This window comes from Ischnura elegans, chromosome 12 (genome assembly GCF_921293095.1).
Source record: "Ischnura elegans chromosome 12, ioIscEleg1.1, whole genome shotgun sequence".
Lineage (NCBI taxonomy): Eukaryota > Metazoa > Arthropoda > Insecta > Odonata > Coenagrionidae > Ischnura > Ischnura elegans.
The window spans coordinates 41,440,301-41,460,001 of record NC_060257.1 but is presented as its reverse complement, the minus strand read 5'-3'; the positions used below and the strand labels follow the sequence as shown (position 1 = coordinate 41,460,001).

Sequence of the window (19,701 nt, the reverse complement as noted above, 5' to 3'; positions counted from 1 at the left end):
TCGGGCGAGGTTGAGACTAATAACTAATAAGCCCCCTCTTCCACCCAAACCCTCGATAGCGCGAATGCAAACATATCTATAAATGGGTAAATAAACGTTTACAAAAAAATATATAATGAACTCTATTAGTGAAATGTCAAACAACATTAACAAGCGTATGTGAAAATTTTGTGAAAGAAAAAATATTTCTGTTTGTGGGAAATATTTTTGTTTTCTCTTTAGTTAATAAATTATAATAATATAATTATGATGAAGTTTTATTTAATATGTTAGCAGAGATGTCAGAATAACTGAGTAAAGTTAACTCACGTGTAACAATTACATTTCAGGCATTTTTTTGCTGGCAATCACTACATTTGAACAAAGTAACCATTGATTGTAATCTAGTCATTGCATTCTGAAGGTAATCGTAACTTTCCCATTATGATGACAGGCGTACGCGAAGAACTTGGTAGGAACTGACGTATTCCTACGCTCGTAACTCTGAGAAACTACCAAACAGAAGCAATACGATCAACTTGTATTTTAAGGAAGCAGTCACTAGATCCCTCTGCAAGAATCTCGTAGGCAGTTTTCAAACGGTTTTACGAAAAGTCACTGAAACTAGTAATAGTTCACAGTTAGAGAAAAGTAACTGTCACTAGTTACTTATTGAAGTTGTAACTGGTACATGTTAATGATTAAAAATTATAAAAAGTAACTGTTACTGAGCCCAATTATTTTTTTTTTACATACTCTAACCATCTCTGTGCGTCTTAGCTTTCTTCATTTTTCACTCTACTTTATCTAACCCGAAAGCCACAGAGAGAACTGCAATCCGGCTCTGCGAAAGCCTCAAGTAAAATAACTGCCCCATGAAAACCAAACGTTAATTTATTTTGGATAAAAAGTCGTCTCAAGGCTGTAAGGAATAAGCGGATACTCGAATTAAACGAGTTTGGATAAACGGATTCCGCTGCAGAGGATTCATTCCGCGTATTTATCATCCAAAACACCATATTTATCATGAAAGCTATCAATAAGCTGTTCTGACATATTACTACAGTTGGTCGAAATAATTTATGGTTAAACAAGAAACGTAAATAATTAAAAAATAAGTCACATACGGGTGTATGCCGCGTGTCGTGATGGAGATAGCCCCGACGTTTCGCGACCGACTGCTGGTCACTTTTTCAAGGGAATAATGTCTTAAAATGTCCTAATGACTTATTTTTAATCATCATGAGCCGCGACAGCTTCAATCAAGAAAAGAAACGTAAAGTCATCTTGAGATAGGAATATTTTAATCTACTTTACACTAATTGTTGATAGTGTTTTCCTTTCATCCTGATATTAAGGCAAGATAGAGGGATTTAAGGACGAGGTTTGCAAAAACCGCTTGGCAGCATACACAATCCATTAATTCCCGAATACCAATAATTCATTTTATTTACGGATAATGGAGCGAAATTTAAATTGAAGTCAACTTTTTCCAGAGAGATGTCGTAGGGCAGCATGTTAAGAGCAGGGATGGCTACAGTAACTAAACGAAAATCAAAACCGTTAATATTTCAATAGTTTCGTCCCCAGGAGCGAAATGTGGAAACGAAACAAATTGGATTTAAGCCCAAGGAGCTAAACTCAGGGTCGAGACGAAATCGGAGTCAAAACTACTTCGGGTCGAAACCAGAGCCGGCCTTAGGGCGGGGCGACTGCCCCGGGCCCCGCGCTTTGGGGGGCCCCGCGTTCGTGAAAAAAAATTAAAATGTACGATAGTTTGAAAACGCAATTTCAACTATTACTGTATTGTTAAGTCCGTGCTGGACAAAAAATAATATAATGAAAAAGGAATAATAATGCAGTAATTTAAAGTAAAAAGCGCGCTTTTTATGTTTATTTTACGTTATAATTTTATGAATAAATATAATTATAAATTTAATTTGTATTATACTATTTTGAACTCAAAGGCGTGATGGTATAATAACGGCGTAATTACGAAGTCTGAATTTGGGAGGGGAACACATACTTAGCCAGAGAGTGGCAAGGATTCAAAATGCTCGAGTTTGTTGATGGGGTATAGAGTTTAATATTTTAAGTGAAGGGCCCCGCACTGAAGGTTCGCCCCTAGCCCCGCACCTGCTAGCGCCGTCACTGGTCGAAACTATAGTAAAACCCTGGGACGAAACGAAACGTAGATAATATTTCGTACCGGAGGGACCACGTGCTTCACCTTCGAACAGTTTAGTTTCGACCCACACACCGAGTACGAAGTATGGTTGAATGAATTCGAGGTTCGGACTTAAGTGGACGGTGCGGTATCTTTGTGCAACAAGAAATTTAAATTGCACATTTTATTATAAAATTTCAGGGATGCATCAATTTATTTCTGTTTCAATTTTTTAATAACTAAGTTGTATTAATTTAGTGCTTTAATATTAATCCATAAATTGTGCGTTACTTAGAATAATTGTTATAACTTATTTATAATGCAAATTGTTTATAAATAAGTAGTAGTAATTTAGAATTTCATTATTAAATCATAAATTGTAAACTCGTACATTTGGAAATTAAACATTAAAGAAGCTTAAGTGCTACAATCGTTAATGGCTGTTAATGATTTTGGGTTTCCTCTCTCTGATCAGGAAAAATAAATGAAAGCCTTTTCTTTGCTTTAAGTTATAACTGTTGCCACAGGAACCAGAGGCTATATTTTTAACGCTACAAAGTGATACTCTTCCATTACAGAGAATGGGTTACGGTACGAGAAATGAAAACGACAATCAATTGTTTTGTGTCCCGAGCGAATCGAAAAAACAGTCGAGCATTGCCGAATGAACTGAAGAGCCGGAGTGCTTTGAGCAGAGGGCTAATTGAGTCTGTGATCACGGGAAAGCTTTTGATGTCAACAAAGCTGCTTTTTATCCCATTCGAAAGTTCCCCAACACCATTACACCACCCCTTCCTACTTCCCTCGCCTTAAATAACCAAGCCAATCCCTTTAAGTGAACCCCAGACTCGCTACTAAGGCCATATTTTGAAATCCCATTGCTGCTACGGAGTGAGTGTAACTCCCTTTCGGAAGTACTTACAACTTTTGCAGAGGAGAAGAGTGGTAATGAGATAACCATCTCGTCTCATAACTACATCCCAGTCCGGTTGAAGTTGCGCTCTCGCCGGATTCTTCTTTATTAGGATGCCTAATAATTCAATACCTAATCAGGCACGTCATAATTTCGTACCGAGGAAGATGTATGGGGATAGATAAAATTGATTTAGGGACAATCTTCTGGAATTTCGCTTCAAAAATATTTCACAGCAAATACATTTATGTGCGTTTCATACATATTTTACAAGTTTTGTTGCATGATCATGTAGTATGACCCCATTTTTAATAAAAACAGTGCTGTACACAATCACTTCACAAGAAGTTTCAATGACCTACATGTCCCACAACTGTTTAGGCCGCTATACACGGTGAATGATAAAGCGAATGATCGTGCTGAATGAAGTCATTCGCCGTTTATAACGGAAAATTTCAGATTGAAGTGTATTAATAGCTTATCTGTTTTTTAAGAACGAAATTAAGGAAAAATTTACTTCATAAAATGTTTCAAAAAGTTTTTGAATTCATTGATGACAGAAGATAATATTCTTTTGGCGTATTTAATGATGTTGATTTGTTTATTGTGATACAACTTGCTGGCGTTGAAAATTTTCATGAAATAAATTCTACCTAAGTAAAATGTAAAATAATTATTTTCGAGCGAATTAACTTTGTGACGTCTTCCCGGGATTTTCTACGGTTTAATTCGTTCTATATTACTAAAGTTTCATCGAATGAAACGTCCATCGTCATCAGGGAAAATACATAATTTTGACTGAAAAATGATCATCGAATAAATCGAAACCTCCATTGCATAAACTCTCAACAATCTCCCACCGACTCAAATCCGCTCATCTATATAGCCCTTATAATAGTAGATGAGCGAATTTGATTCAGTGGGCGATTGTTGGGCGTTTATGCAGTGGAGGTATCGAAATGATTATCAGTCCTAAAGATGTTGGGAAAGCCTCACGACGAAACGTCGGTATACAACCAGCATACCCTAACCTCAAAGGAGTTCAAGACATTCAAGTCATTCACCGGGAAAAATTCAGATTCTTCTAGTTATAATAGATTGATCGCATATGAAATGAATTCATGAAAACCGAATGGTTCATATCGATGGCTAGGTACTAACAACATGCATCTCAAAAATAGCTACTTTTCGGTAGAGCAAAAAAACGATTTATATTTTTTAATTGTATATAATTAAATTGAAATTAAAAACCAAGAATACATATAACTGAAAAAGAAGCATACATTTGCAAACAAAGAGTTGTTTCTTGCTTGAATTTTATTGTTTATTAACAGTATTAGCAGTATTAACTCAGACCGGCCAAATTTTGAGATACGTATTGTTAGAACTTAGGCATCGATGTGCATTAGGGTGACTCACTTCAAGGCTAATCAATACGTTCCAACACAACGGTTCGAGAAACAAGTGCATTACGGAGTTGAGATCACCACGATCGGAAAAAATAAAAATCCGATCGGGAGGACGAGGAAAAATTGAAGGGACAACGGCGCACTCTCGGAATTGGAGAGTGAGTCATACGATCACGTCCCCAAGAAGCTCACACTCTGGAAAGGCAGCCAACTACATTATTCTGTCCTTCAATACGATTGCCTCGGGACGGAATGTGGCAGTTCAATCACATCCGGAAAGGTAATCCTTTAAAAGAATTCGGTTGATGGATGAGGAAGATAACTTATGCCTGAATCAGACAATCATTTCTTCCCTGCCTCCAAGTGTCCTTCATTTTTGATTAAATGCGATGGAAACATTAAATTAAGCTAAACTTCATCGTGATATGACTACGAGAATAACAACAAGAATTTAAGTACCTATATGGAAAGATTTTTTCGTTACAACTTATGAATTACACGATCATTTTTTTCTATCCCATTCTATAGGGACAGCTCCAGCGATCGCTCCAATGGTGGCGGAAAAATGAGGCTTTCCCACAATCAATTTCCATGATGTCTCCAGGGATGGAGATCTAATCCCTTTCTCCATCCCTCGGCACGTCCCTTTTTCCGTCGCTGAAACCGTTGATGGCACCGTCCCTCAGCCAATCAGAACACTAGAATGACAGTTGTGTGTATGGAAAAAGACGGAACAAGCGATGGAAAATTAATTAATAAGTTGAGTTAATTAATCCTACTTCTCGTATATTAGTGATCGTAGTATAGTATGTGTAGCGAAATGTAACAGATATGTAAAAAAAACTACAACAAACAACAAAACAACAAAATAACAAAATAAAAATAACGATTTATGTACCTGAAGATGTCGCCTCTGCGACGAAACCGGTCGTGCTAAATAAATTGTGCGAAAAAGTACCACAAATATTTATTGTGTACAATGGATTTTCACAAATATAAGCCTGAAACTATCGAGTTTAGGGATATGTATATTGTCTACTATACAACTAATATATACGGATATATATGTACTTCTTTATGTTCCTCGATGAGGTACTAAACACAAATAAAACCCAGGTTGGGTACACACAGTATTGAGCACAATGAAAGACACAAACGACCCATACAGCTAAATTTTCAGAGGCACTAACACTTTCCTCGGAGTTAGGAATAAGATATTACTATAGTATTATTATTCCTAACTCTGTGCCACCAAAAATTTCGTCGTTTGCGTCCTTTGTGTCTTTCGTTGTGCTCTATACTGTGTGTACCCAACCTCGGTTATATTCTTGCTAATATTATGTATACGTATACTGTGGGATAGATTTGTACTTTACTGCTTCATGGAAGAATGTTTTTAAATACTTTGGCGCTGAGCAGATGGGGGAGGAGCGTGTAATCCCTGATTGGATGCGCTGATAGAATATCTACGACACAGATAGGGAAGTAGGTTAATGGAAGAGGGTTAAATAGCGTGACGAGTCGTGATGCATCTAAAAAAATTCATTACACTTCATGAATCACACCAAAAAAAATAATTAAAAAAAAATAAAATAATTTCGTCCCTCAAAATGATAGCTCAAGTGATAGCTTTTCAGGGACCACAAAAGTGATCGCTCGACCAATCATTTACTGAATCTGACGATCATTCCCACCGTCCCTTTTTCCATCGCTTGTTCCGTCTTCCTCCTTACATACAGCTGCCATTCTAGTGCTCTAAATGACTTAGGGACGGTGTCAGCAATGGTTTCAGCGGCGGAAAAAGGGACTTGCCAAATGATGAAAAAAGGGATGGGATTCCCATCCCTCGAGCCATCGCGGAGAATGTGTGAAACGGTCACTTTTCCGTCATCATTGGAGCGATCGCTGAAGCTGTCCCTTGAAAGAGATGGATAAAAACGATCGAGTGATTCAGACTTTATAACGAAAAAGTCTTCCCCATCCGTCCATGTTACCGTAAGTTTAAAGTAGTAATAGATATTGAAAGTTTCCGCCCAATTTTCATGAGTTGGTGACGTCATTTGAGTCCTGGTTTATAAACTCATTCGTGGAAAAACTTTCATTAAAGACAGTCGTCTAATTCAATCGAAAATTTTCATCCAAATAGATCCGGTTTGATCTTGAATTTCATCAAGCCTGGCCTAACTCTATCGGGTGAGATTCAACTTCATCACGAATGATCAGGAATCCGATCATGTTTTACTCACTTCAATTAGCTATGATATAAAGGTTTGAGCGGGATATATGATGATTAAAATACTGATAGCTATTAGCTCAGCCTGATATTGAATTAAATCAAGCCTGGTATAATTCTATCAAGTTATTTATAACTTCATAACAACTGATCATGAACTAGATCATGTTTCTTCTATTGAAATTAGTTCTTATCTAAATTTTTACTCGGGCTATAAGTTAATCAAAGCACTTAACAGGGCTTGATATTGATTTTAATCAAGCCTGGTCTAAATCTATCAGCCCAGATCCAACTTCACCACGACTGATAAAGAATGCCATCATGCTTTATCTAATTGTATAACTTCTTATACTAAGTTTTGATCTAGATATTAGATGATTAAAATTCTGAACAGATCCTGATTTTGAATGTAAAATAGCCTGGTCTAATTGAATCAGTTCCGATACAATTTCAGACAAGGAATTCGATAATGTTTTTCTTACTTCAAATAGTTATGATCTAAAGTTCTGATCAGGATATAAGATGATTAAAATTCTGGAGAGAGCCTGATCTAAAACCTGATCAGATGTGATCTAAAATCAGATTCAGACTGATCAGATTTAATAATAATAAGTCAAATTACATAAGACATGAACTAAAATTGCAATGAGGTTAAACTTAAATTTGATCATAAGCCTTCAATTTTTATATTCGTTATTAAGCATATAAGAGATGATCACTGCAATATAAACGTAACGGGAATAAAATATAGGTCCTGTGGTCGGCGAGAAACATAGGAGTCGAATGGACACAATTACATTCGGGGACATGTGGGGACAAAGCCATCGCATTGTTGGAAAAACTTCGCCAGACATGGTCTGACACAGGCAACAAAAAATACGGCTATTTTGATCACGAAAAGTGGCTACACCAAGAGTAAAACAAGGCTTCAAGAGGATCACAAGCAAAATTCTAGTTTCAGAGACAAAACAATCGCATGGAAAACATAATACCTTCATGTACACTCAACCCGGAAACGGTTTTACCGGATAGCCAGTGAAGGCCTATTTACGCGGTATATCAACTCGTATGAGTTGAGTGGGTTGGAAACTAAGCGGTACAAGTGATTTCTTTTTTCTGTACACTGTTAGATACAGAAATTAGGTATAGAAAACTAACGAGATCAATTAGATATTTGATATAGTGCATTTGTTTTTCAACTCGATGTCCGCACAGAACTGAGACTCACTCGTATCCCTTGGCAACCAATTTTTGTGTATTTCTTCAAACAATTAACTTTACCTAACTCTGTTGAGAAAGAAAACCACTTATACCCCAAGGCTTCTCACACCTCTCAATTTCTAAATGTTTGAACGCGAGAATGAACACCGAAATGCACCGATCAACCACCCAAATTGTTCGAATGCATGAATAGAAAATAGAACTTGTTCTAATTTGATTCATGTATAAGTACATGTTCCGTTCCGGCCCACAAAAAATCGTTCATGCAATCAGACATAAACTGGTACGTATTGATGTATCCTGTAAACAGGAGTTTATGGATAGGATGTATTCACTCGTTAAATGATTTAATCTACAGGTGGGTCGGGATAGGTGAAGGTAGAGATAACCCGGTGGTGTAGCAAAAAATAGCGGTCCGGACCCCCCCGAAATATAAAAACATTTTTTTTCCTTCATAAAAGAAAAGAAAATATTGAAAAATCATGAATTTACAAAATATTTCTGATAAAAATGAAGTTTTTTCGAAAGTGAAAGGTGTTAAAACCCGCTACTTAGTATCTTGTTTTTCAAAATTCCCATTAATTTTTATGCCAATTAAAATTTCGATAATTTATGTTGTGTCCTAAGTCATCGCCAAGGATTTGAACACGGGACCCTTCAATCCGAAGGCAAGCTCCCGACCGAAACGGATTAACAACCAATTATAATTATACCCTCTGTTTCACTCCGATGGTAAAACAGTGATGGAAAAATGTCGATCAAAATCGAATTTCGAGCAATCGAGTTTAAATCTAAATGAAAAGCTCGACTTTTAAACAAAAATAGAAATTTGAACCTAAACATCGATTAATCGAATAAATTGACGCTTATTTTCTTTTGACAAAAACATTCGAAAAACACTCTCAATTCACATTCGCATGGTAGAAAAAAATCATAAAAACTTATTTATTAATCATCATAAAAATTACTTAGAATACCTGCGTGAATTATTATTAGTCGCAAAAATTTGCAAAAGCACCCAAATTGAAGTTTTGGGATCATCGGCTTCTATTAATTTTTTCAGAAAGATCAACTGATCGAGACGCTTTCTTGATGATGGAGGGCGTGCATTCCAATTTTACGGACCTTCCTGATTGTGTGAAATTCACTCGCCCACCGATTCGGGGTGATCTCTACCATCCAAACCAGTGGCGTCACTAAGGGGGGGGATGAAGGGATAGATACCCCCGAAGCCTCATAGAAATACAAACATTATTAATTTTATTGTCTATTTTTGGCATGCAATAACTGTATCTGCGTAAAGTTAAATCTTTAGTGCAAAAATGATGTAAAATTTATTTCCAGGCTTGTCATTTTTCAAATCTTTTTTCCGGAACCCCCGATGCCTGGGAGGTGGCCATCCCATCCCTCCAAAACGTATTCCTAATTACGCCACTGATCGAAACCAACATTAAAGTTGAAAAGAAGTTTCCCGCAGAGATAGTTTAATCCCTACATTTTTCACGGGTTTTCTTCCGCGTCATCTGGCTTGTGAACAACCGTTTCAGTGCGGACAACACACCTTGATGAAGAAACTGCGGTCCACGAGCCAACTGACGGGGGAGAAAACCTGAGAAAAACCTTCGGGATGTATATATGAGTGACTTCAATCTAAAAACTACATATCTACGGTGGTGAAAAACTTAACCAGACGGGATTCGATCCCGCGGCGTTTCGAAACTCGACATCCAAACATATGTCACGTCAGCCCTGAGAAAGAAGTCTGAATACAGACGTCAGGAGCCCAGTCAACAGTCACACGGTAGGAAGCCCGAAGAGTCTTCCATGAAGTAATGCGGCGGGAAGCATCAGAACAAATATCTCCAAATTTTCATCAACATGTCACAGCCGGTAACCAGTCTGACGATACTAAAAAATTTTAAGGTAGACATTGTGATAGATTCGACTGCCCGAAATCGAACTAAAATTCATCTAAGTCCTTCTTTGTTCAGGGACAATAATGATTTTTCCCCGTTAATCAATAAAATATCTCTACCTCCTTTTATCGTTTTTATCGAAACTGTAAATACATCACAAGTATGACTAAGGAACCAGGTAAAAAGACGCCCGAATTACAGTTTCTAGCCCAGGTGCCCACATCTGGAAGAATTTGAAGCAATATCACATTCTCTACGCTGGTTAAAGATCAAGCCGCTATAAAGAAAAGAAACAATAAAGAAGCATCCTCTAAATGTATTGGGGAGAAATAAAGTAAAAAGATTGGAATTAAAGTTTTTGCCAATAAACCCATGTCCGGAAGAATTTGAAGTACTACGACTTTCTATGCACCGGCTTAAGTTCATCCCACAAAGACAAAAAGAAATATACTACACACACTCCATCGAATCTAGAGTTTTCTTTCCGAATCCGATTCCTGTATTTTCAACGGCGAGTAGCAACAAGGAAAGTCCCTCAAACGTCAAACAAAAGATATCGTTCAAATGTTGATAGGCTTTAGGAAATAGATACCCTTTCGGGATAGTTTTTCTTCAGCTGGCAACGTTCAATACGTTCATTATAGATATTAGCGACAAGTACATGAAAACACCTACGCATTATGCAACCCGCGGCACAACAATACACCGTCAGTGCTCTTCCTCCTAGCAACGGAGTAAAAAGGCTGCTTTACGTTCCTTGCACATTACAAGTTTTCGCTCGTGCGGAAAAAAACCGTGTACGAGGCCTTTCACATTGCACGGTCAAAACACGGACACGATTTTTAGTCACATTGCAGCCGTCCAGTGCCACTGGGGCCACACGACTACCGCATCGTTTTTCAGCTTAGTGATCCACGTAAACAAATGCCATTTTTGAAATTAATGCAGTACTAACCTGCACAATTCCGTGCCCCGTGTAAAACGGCCTTAATAGGTTACTGTTGTACCCTCGGTTACATACATGTACGGGGTGTTATGATACTTTCCGTCGCTAGCATATCGAAATTTAGTAAGCGTTAGCGGCTGAAAGAAAAACTTAACCTCCTGGGTATCCATTTTCTATCACTTAGCAAAATTTGAACGAGATCTGGTGGTTACGCTTGAGGGACTTTCCAATTAATTTCTTCCTAACTTCGCACTCCGATTAAGAGCATGCTTCTTTTGGGCGGGGAGACATGGACGACGAGTGAAGAGTGAAGAAATCAAAGTTTTCTATCGACTTTAAAACAAAAATAGAAATTTGAACCTTAATATCGAATAATCGAAGAAATCGCCGGTCATTTCCTTTTTACAAAAAACATTCACAAAACACTCTAAATTCACATTCGAATTATAGAAAAAATCCCAAACAATCTACTTAGAATACCTATGTGAATTATTATTAGGAAAAATTTGCAAATGTACCCAAATTAATGTTTTGGGAGCACCGCTTGGAACAATTCGGCTTCTCTTAATTTTTTTCAGGAAGATCAACTGATCGCGAAGCTTTCTTGACGATCAAGGGCGTGCATTCCAATTTTACATTTTTACCGGCCTTCCTGGTAGTGCGAAATTCATACGCCCACCGATTCAGGTTGATCTCTACCACCCAAAACAGTGGCGATTTTTTCCCTAAGAAGACCTCGGGGATTGGGTTGGTGTGGTGGCTAGAGTGTTGGCTTCCCACCCGGCGGGCTCGAGTTCGAATCCCGACAGTGGCAGAGAATTTTCAGAGACTGCCCGATCCCTGCTTGAGTGTTGTGTGGTGGACATTTCAAGCACAAAACTCCGTCCGTTGGATTGGACGTTAAGCCGTGGTCCACTTGGCGCCTTTCGTAAAGAGCAGGCTAATACCGACGCCGGGTTTCTCTCCACCCTTCCTTCAATTCCCTTCCCTCATGGCGCAAATGACCTCAACTGTTGGTCGCCTCCTCCAAATACGATACCAAGGAGTCTTTTCTCCACCGCCTGCAGTTGTCTCCATTCTGAGTGCGATGCGAATGCGTCCATCGTGCCGGCTGAGGGCCAGACGTAAACACAGACACCGGTGAGGTGAGGATAACGTGAGGCGGTCACGGTTGCCATGGCGACCGCCTCTTGGGCGTTACCAAGGAGACGCCAATTCGTAAACCGGCGACCCCCCAACCAGGAGGCGCCGTCTGCGGCCGTGGCCGTGCGAAATCACTGGGGAGAGATCTACGCCGGAAGGAGAGGCGGACCAGGGGGGAATGGAGAGGAAGAAAAAGAAGAAAATCGAATTTCCCTCACCAAGATGGAAGCCGGGCGCTGCATCATGAATGAGCGTAGGTTTTACTCCTCTCTCCTTTCAGCTACAAAAAAGTACGATCCTTTCACACATCCACGCTCTCCTCAATGTCTCTGGAAGACGAGAATTAAAAAAAAACACAATCGACACGATCACTTGCACTCGCCCTTATCGCGTGAGGACGACGATGATAAAAAAATTGACAAACGATGCGCGAAACCGGATTATATATATTTTTTAAGAAACCGGCACGCGATGACCACTTTTTGTCGGTTCACACACTAACAATCACACGTGTACTTTAAAAAAAATAGCGACACAGGACGGAGCACGGATAAAGTTTTTTAAAAATAATATTAAAAAAACTCAAAAAAAAAAGAAAAAAGCTACGAGGCGACTTGAGGGGGGCTTCTCTAGATACGCTTCCCGGTGATGTGACCAGTCGCTAGGGGAAGAACAAAAACTCCACCACGGCACACTGTCGCCCTCTGCGGAGCGAGCAACGAACGTCCTTAGAAGCACTGAGGCTCACCGCCATGTGACTGCGAGCGAGGGCAGCGGAGAGAGCGCCGTGGAGCCTCCAGCGGCGAGGTGGTTGAAACAACGAGGAGAAGAAAAAAAATGACTGGCGGAGGGGCGGTATATGAGACTGCGAGAGGAGGCGAGAGAAATGTATGTACGAACTTTAGTGTGTGTGGGTGTATAAGGTTGATGTGTGCAAAAGGGGATGGTCGCGGCTCGTGGGGGGGGGGGGGGTTTGAGGGAGGGGTAGTTCCATACGTAGTCAAACCACGCCCCCCTTTGCCTTCCCCTACCTCCCCACTCCACTCCACACAATTTCCCCTCAAACCCCTCTGTCCACTCTTCCTCCCCGTCCACTTTCGTAAGTCCCCACACCCCTTCTCCGAATCTTTCTCCTCCCTCTATCTGTATCTCTCTCTCTGCTTTCCTCTACCTTTCACGCCTATTTTCCAGTCTCCTCCATTAATTACTCTAGGGAAAGCACGAGACTAAAAAGGTTTGTTTGATCATTCGCCCATTCAATCTTCGATAGTTTCGATATATCGAATTTCAAACCAACAATCATGTGTTTATACCAATTTCGGATTACGATTGTTCCAGCAATCGTTGGAACTATCGTTAATTAACACGACGATGGTTAAAACGCTGTGCTGTCATCTAGTGCTCGACTCTTCGAGGCTGTCGGAGATATTTTCGATCACTTCTGACGCGATTAAAATCACGCTTAATAGTCTCACGTAATTAACTAACTCCCAGAAAGCTTAGAGTCTGTAAAACGTACAGTGGGTTGCATAAAAGGGATTTCACAGGGGCTAATATTAATCTCTGATGACATTTTTTACTTCATAAACATGATAAATTTCTTCTTGCAGGTAATTTATGTGTTTTTAACGTATTTTTGCGATCCCTATTTTATTTTTTATCTTTTAAAAATAAAGCAAACGTAAGAGTTGCTTCTGGGAGACATCAATACTGATTTTTCCACCAAAGTTATTTTCCAAAGGATTTATAGCAGACGCTTTTGCGCCGTCCTGACACTTCAATGAGCCTCACCGGCATACAGACCTAAATTTTTCAATTTTGCGGAGAGTCCCACGAAAATAATACGTGCCGAGAATCCAGCAAAGAGCAAATTAATCGTATTCATCACGCACGACAGTCTACGATGGTCTGAAACTTCGTGCTGGAATTTTTGGAGCAGAAATTTTTCCCAGAGCGAATGAAATGTTTCCACAGAAAGGGCTTAATAGAACGTGTGATGAAAGAAATAAGTCTTTGTCACAACGACGAATATAAAGATCTAATTTTTTCAATTCAAATTCAATTAACCATGCTAATATCATAGAGCTCAATGATGCAAATGATCAGTTTTCGAGGTATTGCACCTATAATAGAATCCGATGCGGAGTAATATTTTTCCATTTATATACTTCAATACTTACTTCGTCAACAATTCCGCTCAATATAGTACACGAGCGTGATGCGCCCGCTCCCAGCTGCCTTCCCCCGCTCTTTTCAATGCATGTCCTCAGAGGGATAGGCGCGTTTCTAATTTTAAAATGTAGAAAAAAAAGGCAGTGTCTTATGTACAAATTTAATTGGAACGTTCACGTACAAATTGAGGTCAGAGGACCTCTTTAAACACAACATTGGAAGTAATTACACTATCCTCTGTTAAACGCACATGATGACTCATACTTACGTATCAACAGGAGACTTGAATGTGGAATCAGCCGCATTTTGATAAAAGTTATTTAAAGAATGCGAGATATTGTTGCAAATGAACAAATGTATCAGTTTGTGCGCCGTTAACGTCAGGAATATTTACCGGTTTTTGGTTTTATATATTTTTTATTTTGTTAAATTTTTATTTATTTATTTAAAAGCCAATTTTAGGAAACAATAGCAATATTTAGGAAGTAAGATATGCCGTCGCATGTTCTCTGATAATTTCTGTGCATTTTGGTACCTCATTTGTAGAGTTTGGTTGCGTATAAGTTGAGAAAAAGGTATCTATACAGTACAAATAATATAGAAGATAATATATGTACTAAAATATCCCTTTTATCACCACTCACTCATTCATACAAATATTTGGAGTGAAAGAGACGAGATGTGGCATAAATTCATGGAATCGACCCCCTGCAAATCGTCTGAAACCCTATGGCAATTTGCCAAAATGATAATTTTTTTATCTTTGACATTGTTTACAACTCCTTCGTTGTCTCCACTTTTTGAGAGCATATGGGAGTCAAGAAATCGATTTTTAAAATGTCATTTGTCATTTTTTTACTCTAAACTTAACGTATCTATCTAACGTAACAGCGATTAAATTCAATGTAAATATCACTTGACACTCTGTTTTATTCTCAATCCTATTTTACATCCACTTCAAGATGGCTCTCTCCTTAACAATCCATTCCTTATCTTTTTATCACCATAGCATCGGCTCAAACAAAGAAGCAAAAGAAATCAAAATAAAAACAAACATGCCCACAAATAAACAAAACAAACAACAAATGAACTTAAAAACAGAAAATAAACTAAACATATACAAAAGTGATATTGGTCATAAAGACACATGCATCAAACAACGTGATACCTCGAAAAACCAATTTTCAGACCAATCGGAGCATTTTTAATTTTAGGCTGAATCGAGCAAATTACCATCTCAACAACGGAGGGAGATACGGTGTTGATCCCAACAACCGATAAATTTGGAAACTAAAATTTTAACGGTATCCAATACACTTTTATTCATGTACGGCTCATTATGCTTACGCCCATACGTGCAATGTCGTGACGTCATTTACACTAAACTTTCGTCAGGTTATGTAGTAAAGGTCACCGTAGCATTACAAGAAGCATAAATTTCTATGCCGACAAATCTGATTCCTTATAATTACACCTGTGGCATAAAATAACAAAAAGTAACTACAAATGGAAACAATTGACAACAAAAACCGATGCTGGTCGCTTTCTCAAAGGAATCTGATGATCAGATTCCCTTCAGAGAGCGACCAGAATAGGTCGGGAATCGTTGTGGCCACCAAAAAATTGACGCGGCGACATAGCCCAAAAATTTTTATTTAGCATGAAGAGTAAGTTTGAACGAAGAATTAAAAACAAAATAACAATAAAATACCGATAAATTGGCTTTCATACAACATTGGTTGAACAACGATTAGCCATATTAAGGTAGTGCTATTGATTCGAAATTAAAAACATTGAGATGTGGGTAAAACGGCAAAAACTTCATTGGACTTTCACACTCAATGGCTATCGTCTATATTTGCTAATTCTATATGTGCACAACAAACTCAATATATGTTCACTTGGCATTTGCTTCTAATAGGCAAATATAATTATTTCATTAAAAATAAAAACATAACACGGAATGACATTCTTAATTGGGAAATGCAAAACGTAATGATGGATTTGGGATAAAAATGACCATCATCGTTAATTTAGGACAAAAATGAAATATTCTGAGATGCAGTGATCACATACTAATTACCAATTTGACTCTTTGGATTTCCCAGCTATATTTCGCTTGAATTGGGGCTCTAATAGTGGAGATTTACCAAAAGTAGGCACTCTTCGTTTCCGCGAATATATTTTCAACATCATTACAGAAAACTCAAATGACTACACCTATGAAACGCAATTAATTTTTCAAGAAAATTATAAAACAAATTCTCACTCGAAAATTAGTCCCGTTACGTGGATTTAAAAAAATTAAATATTTTTCGGAAAATATTCTGGTCCGAAAAATAATTACGGCCGGCTGCTTAATCGGGACCGAGGGCTTAAATTATTTTCTCATTTTTCAAAAATAATAGCAACATGAGAAATACCAATAATGTAAATCAAACGTTCGCAAGTATGGTTTCTCATATATTTTACAAATCAACATAGCATATGCTACCACATTAGCCGTTGGTCTAAGAGAAACTGTACAGATTTCATAATATTAACATTTAATTTCAGCCAATAATTTCATTTGTTCATTAGTTTACAAATTATGTAGAATTTAATTAGCTTTGAATCATTATCTCAGTAAATCTATTACGTCTCAGTCGAGATAGGATAATCTGAGCGAAAATTCTTGCTCTCAGGATTTCAATTATTACCAATTAACCGGAGGAGATGTGCTACATTTTCATCTATTTCTAATTATGAGTTTTACGATGAACTAAAATATTGTTACGGCACATGAGAGCAACACATTACAGCAACTGATATTAACCTATCAATTTTATGCAATAACTGATTCAATTCGAGAAACGATTTTCAGTTAAAATACGTCATTTGAGATACAAACTTACAATTAGAGTAGACTTTGAGTGTCATCCACAGATTACTAATTTTTACGGTTTGTATTAATAGCATCACTTATTTCCCTCGATATTAAGTTTACCACTTATATTGATGCGTACAGTTTACATTGAACACACTCCACTTTTTATCATTCAATTGCAACAGAATAATAAGAATGACACTATACGCTCAACAGTCGGTAGAACCCTGGAAATAATAATAAAAAGTAACAGCTGGAAACAACAGTAGCATATCTAGAAACTTATTCATGAATAAATAATACTAGAATTGAACAAACTTGAGCAAAACACTACAAAATGGAGGACAGAATCATGATTGGAAACCATCTACCAATTCCGTACGCAATTTTTCGCAAGCATCTATTCGAAATTACCTTCAGCCCCTACAACTGAATTTTCTCCGACTTCCGCGAATTAAAATTTCTAAAAAAGCGAGACGGAATGCGAAAGAGGTACGAATCGAATTATTTCGAGAAAAACATTTTTGGCTACGGGGAAAAATGTTAAAAATGGCCAAGTTCTTCCTCATCCCTAAGGATGATTGCTACAGTCACCGTGCGTATAATTGCGGGAGGAAATTGAACTCGCTCTGGAGGGTGGGAAGACGAAGAATTTGAGAGAATTGGATCCGCATGTCGGACTACCGTCGGACTACCGACGGTTAACGACAGGGGAGGACCTCTGTTGAGTATTTATGCCGTACACCAAAACAAACACGGATATTTGGCAACGCTGCGACGAAAAAATGTGAAGGTCCCGGTTTTGATGGCGAATGTGTTAATTTTCTGACAAATATAGGGAAGACAAATTTTTTAAATTAACCTTAAGTTCATCTTTCTAGGTATTCTTAACCACCTAGCAAGCAAGTGTAAGGTAACTTATGTAGCAAATCAGGCAAACATTTTCGTTATACCATAGCAAACCTATTCGAGTTTCGTAAAAAAAGTGTTTCTGTGGGTTATTAATTAAAACCTAGGGTTGTTTACACCATGAATATACTTGCGCGGGTAGATGCTTTAATGAAATTACTAAATAATTCACTATGTAATAGCCCAAAACTACGCAAATTGTTTTAATTTAGCCTACCAACGAAAATATCACTATGTTATCGTTTTACAATAAGTTAAAAATTACAAGTAAACGAACATCCATGCCCTGCATATAGGCTACCTACCCAGGCGGGACTCGAACCCGCGAACTCTTTTTTGGCGGGCGATAAATTGACCCCGCCGAGATCAAGGCCGGCAAATTCACAAATGCATGTCCAAGAAATAGATCCTGTTCTAACTTCATGGATATATCCGAGCATTAGTCCAGCCACATACGTGCACGGGTAAATGCTTCGAGCAAACAAATTGGGTTTTTAGACTTAATCTCCAGGAATTCTGCATCCCCCCCTTTTTCTACTCCCCAATAATGATTGCCCAAGGCAATCGAAACACTGGTCTCAATTATATTTTTCTTAACTACCTTGGTTGGTATTTGGATTTCCGGGAAAAGCGGGTTATTCTAAATTCCCTTTGATAACGAGTATATTTCAATGAATCCGATAAAGCACAATGCTTCAAAGTCAGGCATCACGTATTTTCGGAAGGACAGTAGATGGATCTAGCCGTAGACTATAATTAGAAGATTCACTCCCACTCCATCCAAAAATATAAAAAAAAACATACGTCCCCATCACTAACATCCTCCGCGGCAAATAAACACAGCTCGCGCCTCCGATCCGTTTCAACTGCCCTCTGTCGGCCCTAACCCCAATCATTCTTCCCAACGGACCCTTCCTCTGGTTTTGAACCCCAATAATGTCCGAACACACGTCTGATGCCTCCCGCTTATTGAACCCCGAACTTCAACACGGCAGCCTACCCGCCAGGAACGCGTACGGCAGTCTCGACCGCCGACGGACGATCGGGGAGGGAGGTGGATGGATGGCCGGCATTTGTGGGCGGGGGAGTATCGTACGGTGTATGGCAGGGGATGCGTAAATTTGAAGGGAAGGTAAACCCAAGCGGTACGAACAAATCGCGTTCATACTTGGCAGTGTGGTAGAATATAAAATGTTCAGAGATATTGGAGTTTGCTCAAGTTTACAAGTGGCCTTATTTTCCCAGATTCTCACAGATATTATCGATAAAAATAACTAGTATATCTCCTGCATTCGTGTTAACCTTATAGGATTGATCACTGAGGCTCCGTAAAGGATGCTATACACGGCGAATGATTTCATTCGCATGATCATTCAGCATCATCATGCGCAAGATCATTCACCGTCTATATAAGGCCGCTTTACACGGGGCACGGAATTGCGCAGGTTAGAGCTGCATTAATTTCTAAAGGCCGTTTTACACGGTACACGGAATTGCGCAGGTTAGAGCTGCATTAATTTCTAAAACGACGTGGAATTGCGCGAATGCATGAACGAAATTAGAACAGGGACTATTTTGCCGTCTCGCATCCACGCATTCTCGCATGTGTTCTAGCAATTCACCGCTTTACACGACGCAATTTTGATTGCGTCTTCACACGTACGTCAGATTGCGCAATTCCTTGTACCGTGTAAAACGGCCTTAACGGAACAATTCGCGAATGAACCTCCATGCCCATGATCATTCAGTGAAAATTAGAACATGTTCTATTTTGCTCGAATGATCATGTGAATGATCACGTGAAAATTCAGCATGATCATTCACCGT

General features: G+C 38.6%; 1 protein-coding gene across 3 annotated transcripts in view; it reads right to left on the bottom strand.

Moving 5' to 3' along the window:
* LOC124169098 (annexin B10-like) overlaps positions 1-19,701 on the bottom strand; it is a 148,577-nt gene that overhangs the window by 37,439 nt on the left and 91,437 nt on the right. Inside the window, exon 1 of one of the 3 annotated variants that reach the window (XM_046547581.1) lies at positions 12,146-12,688. The exons of 1 other annotated variant lie outside the window; for it this stretch is intronic. In XM_046547581.1, coding sequence (XP_046403537.1) covers positions 12,146-12,172 — 27 coding nt within the window. In that variant the 5' untranslated portion in view covers positions 12,173-12,688. Of the gene's footprint in view, positions 1-12,145; positions 12,689-19,701 lie in introns of those variants that run through there. One more of the 3 variants, XM_046547580.1, reaches the window with a different exon arrangement.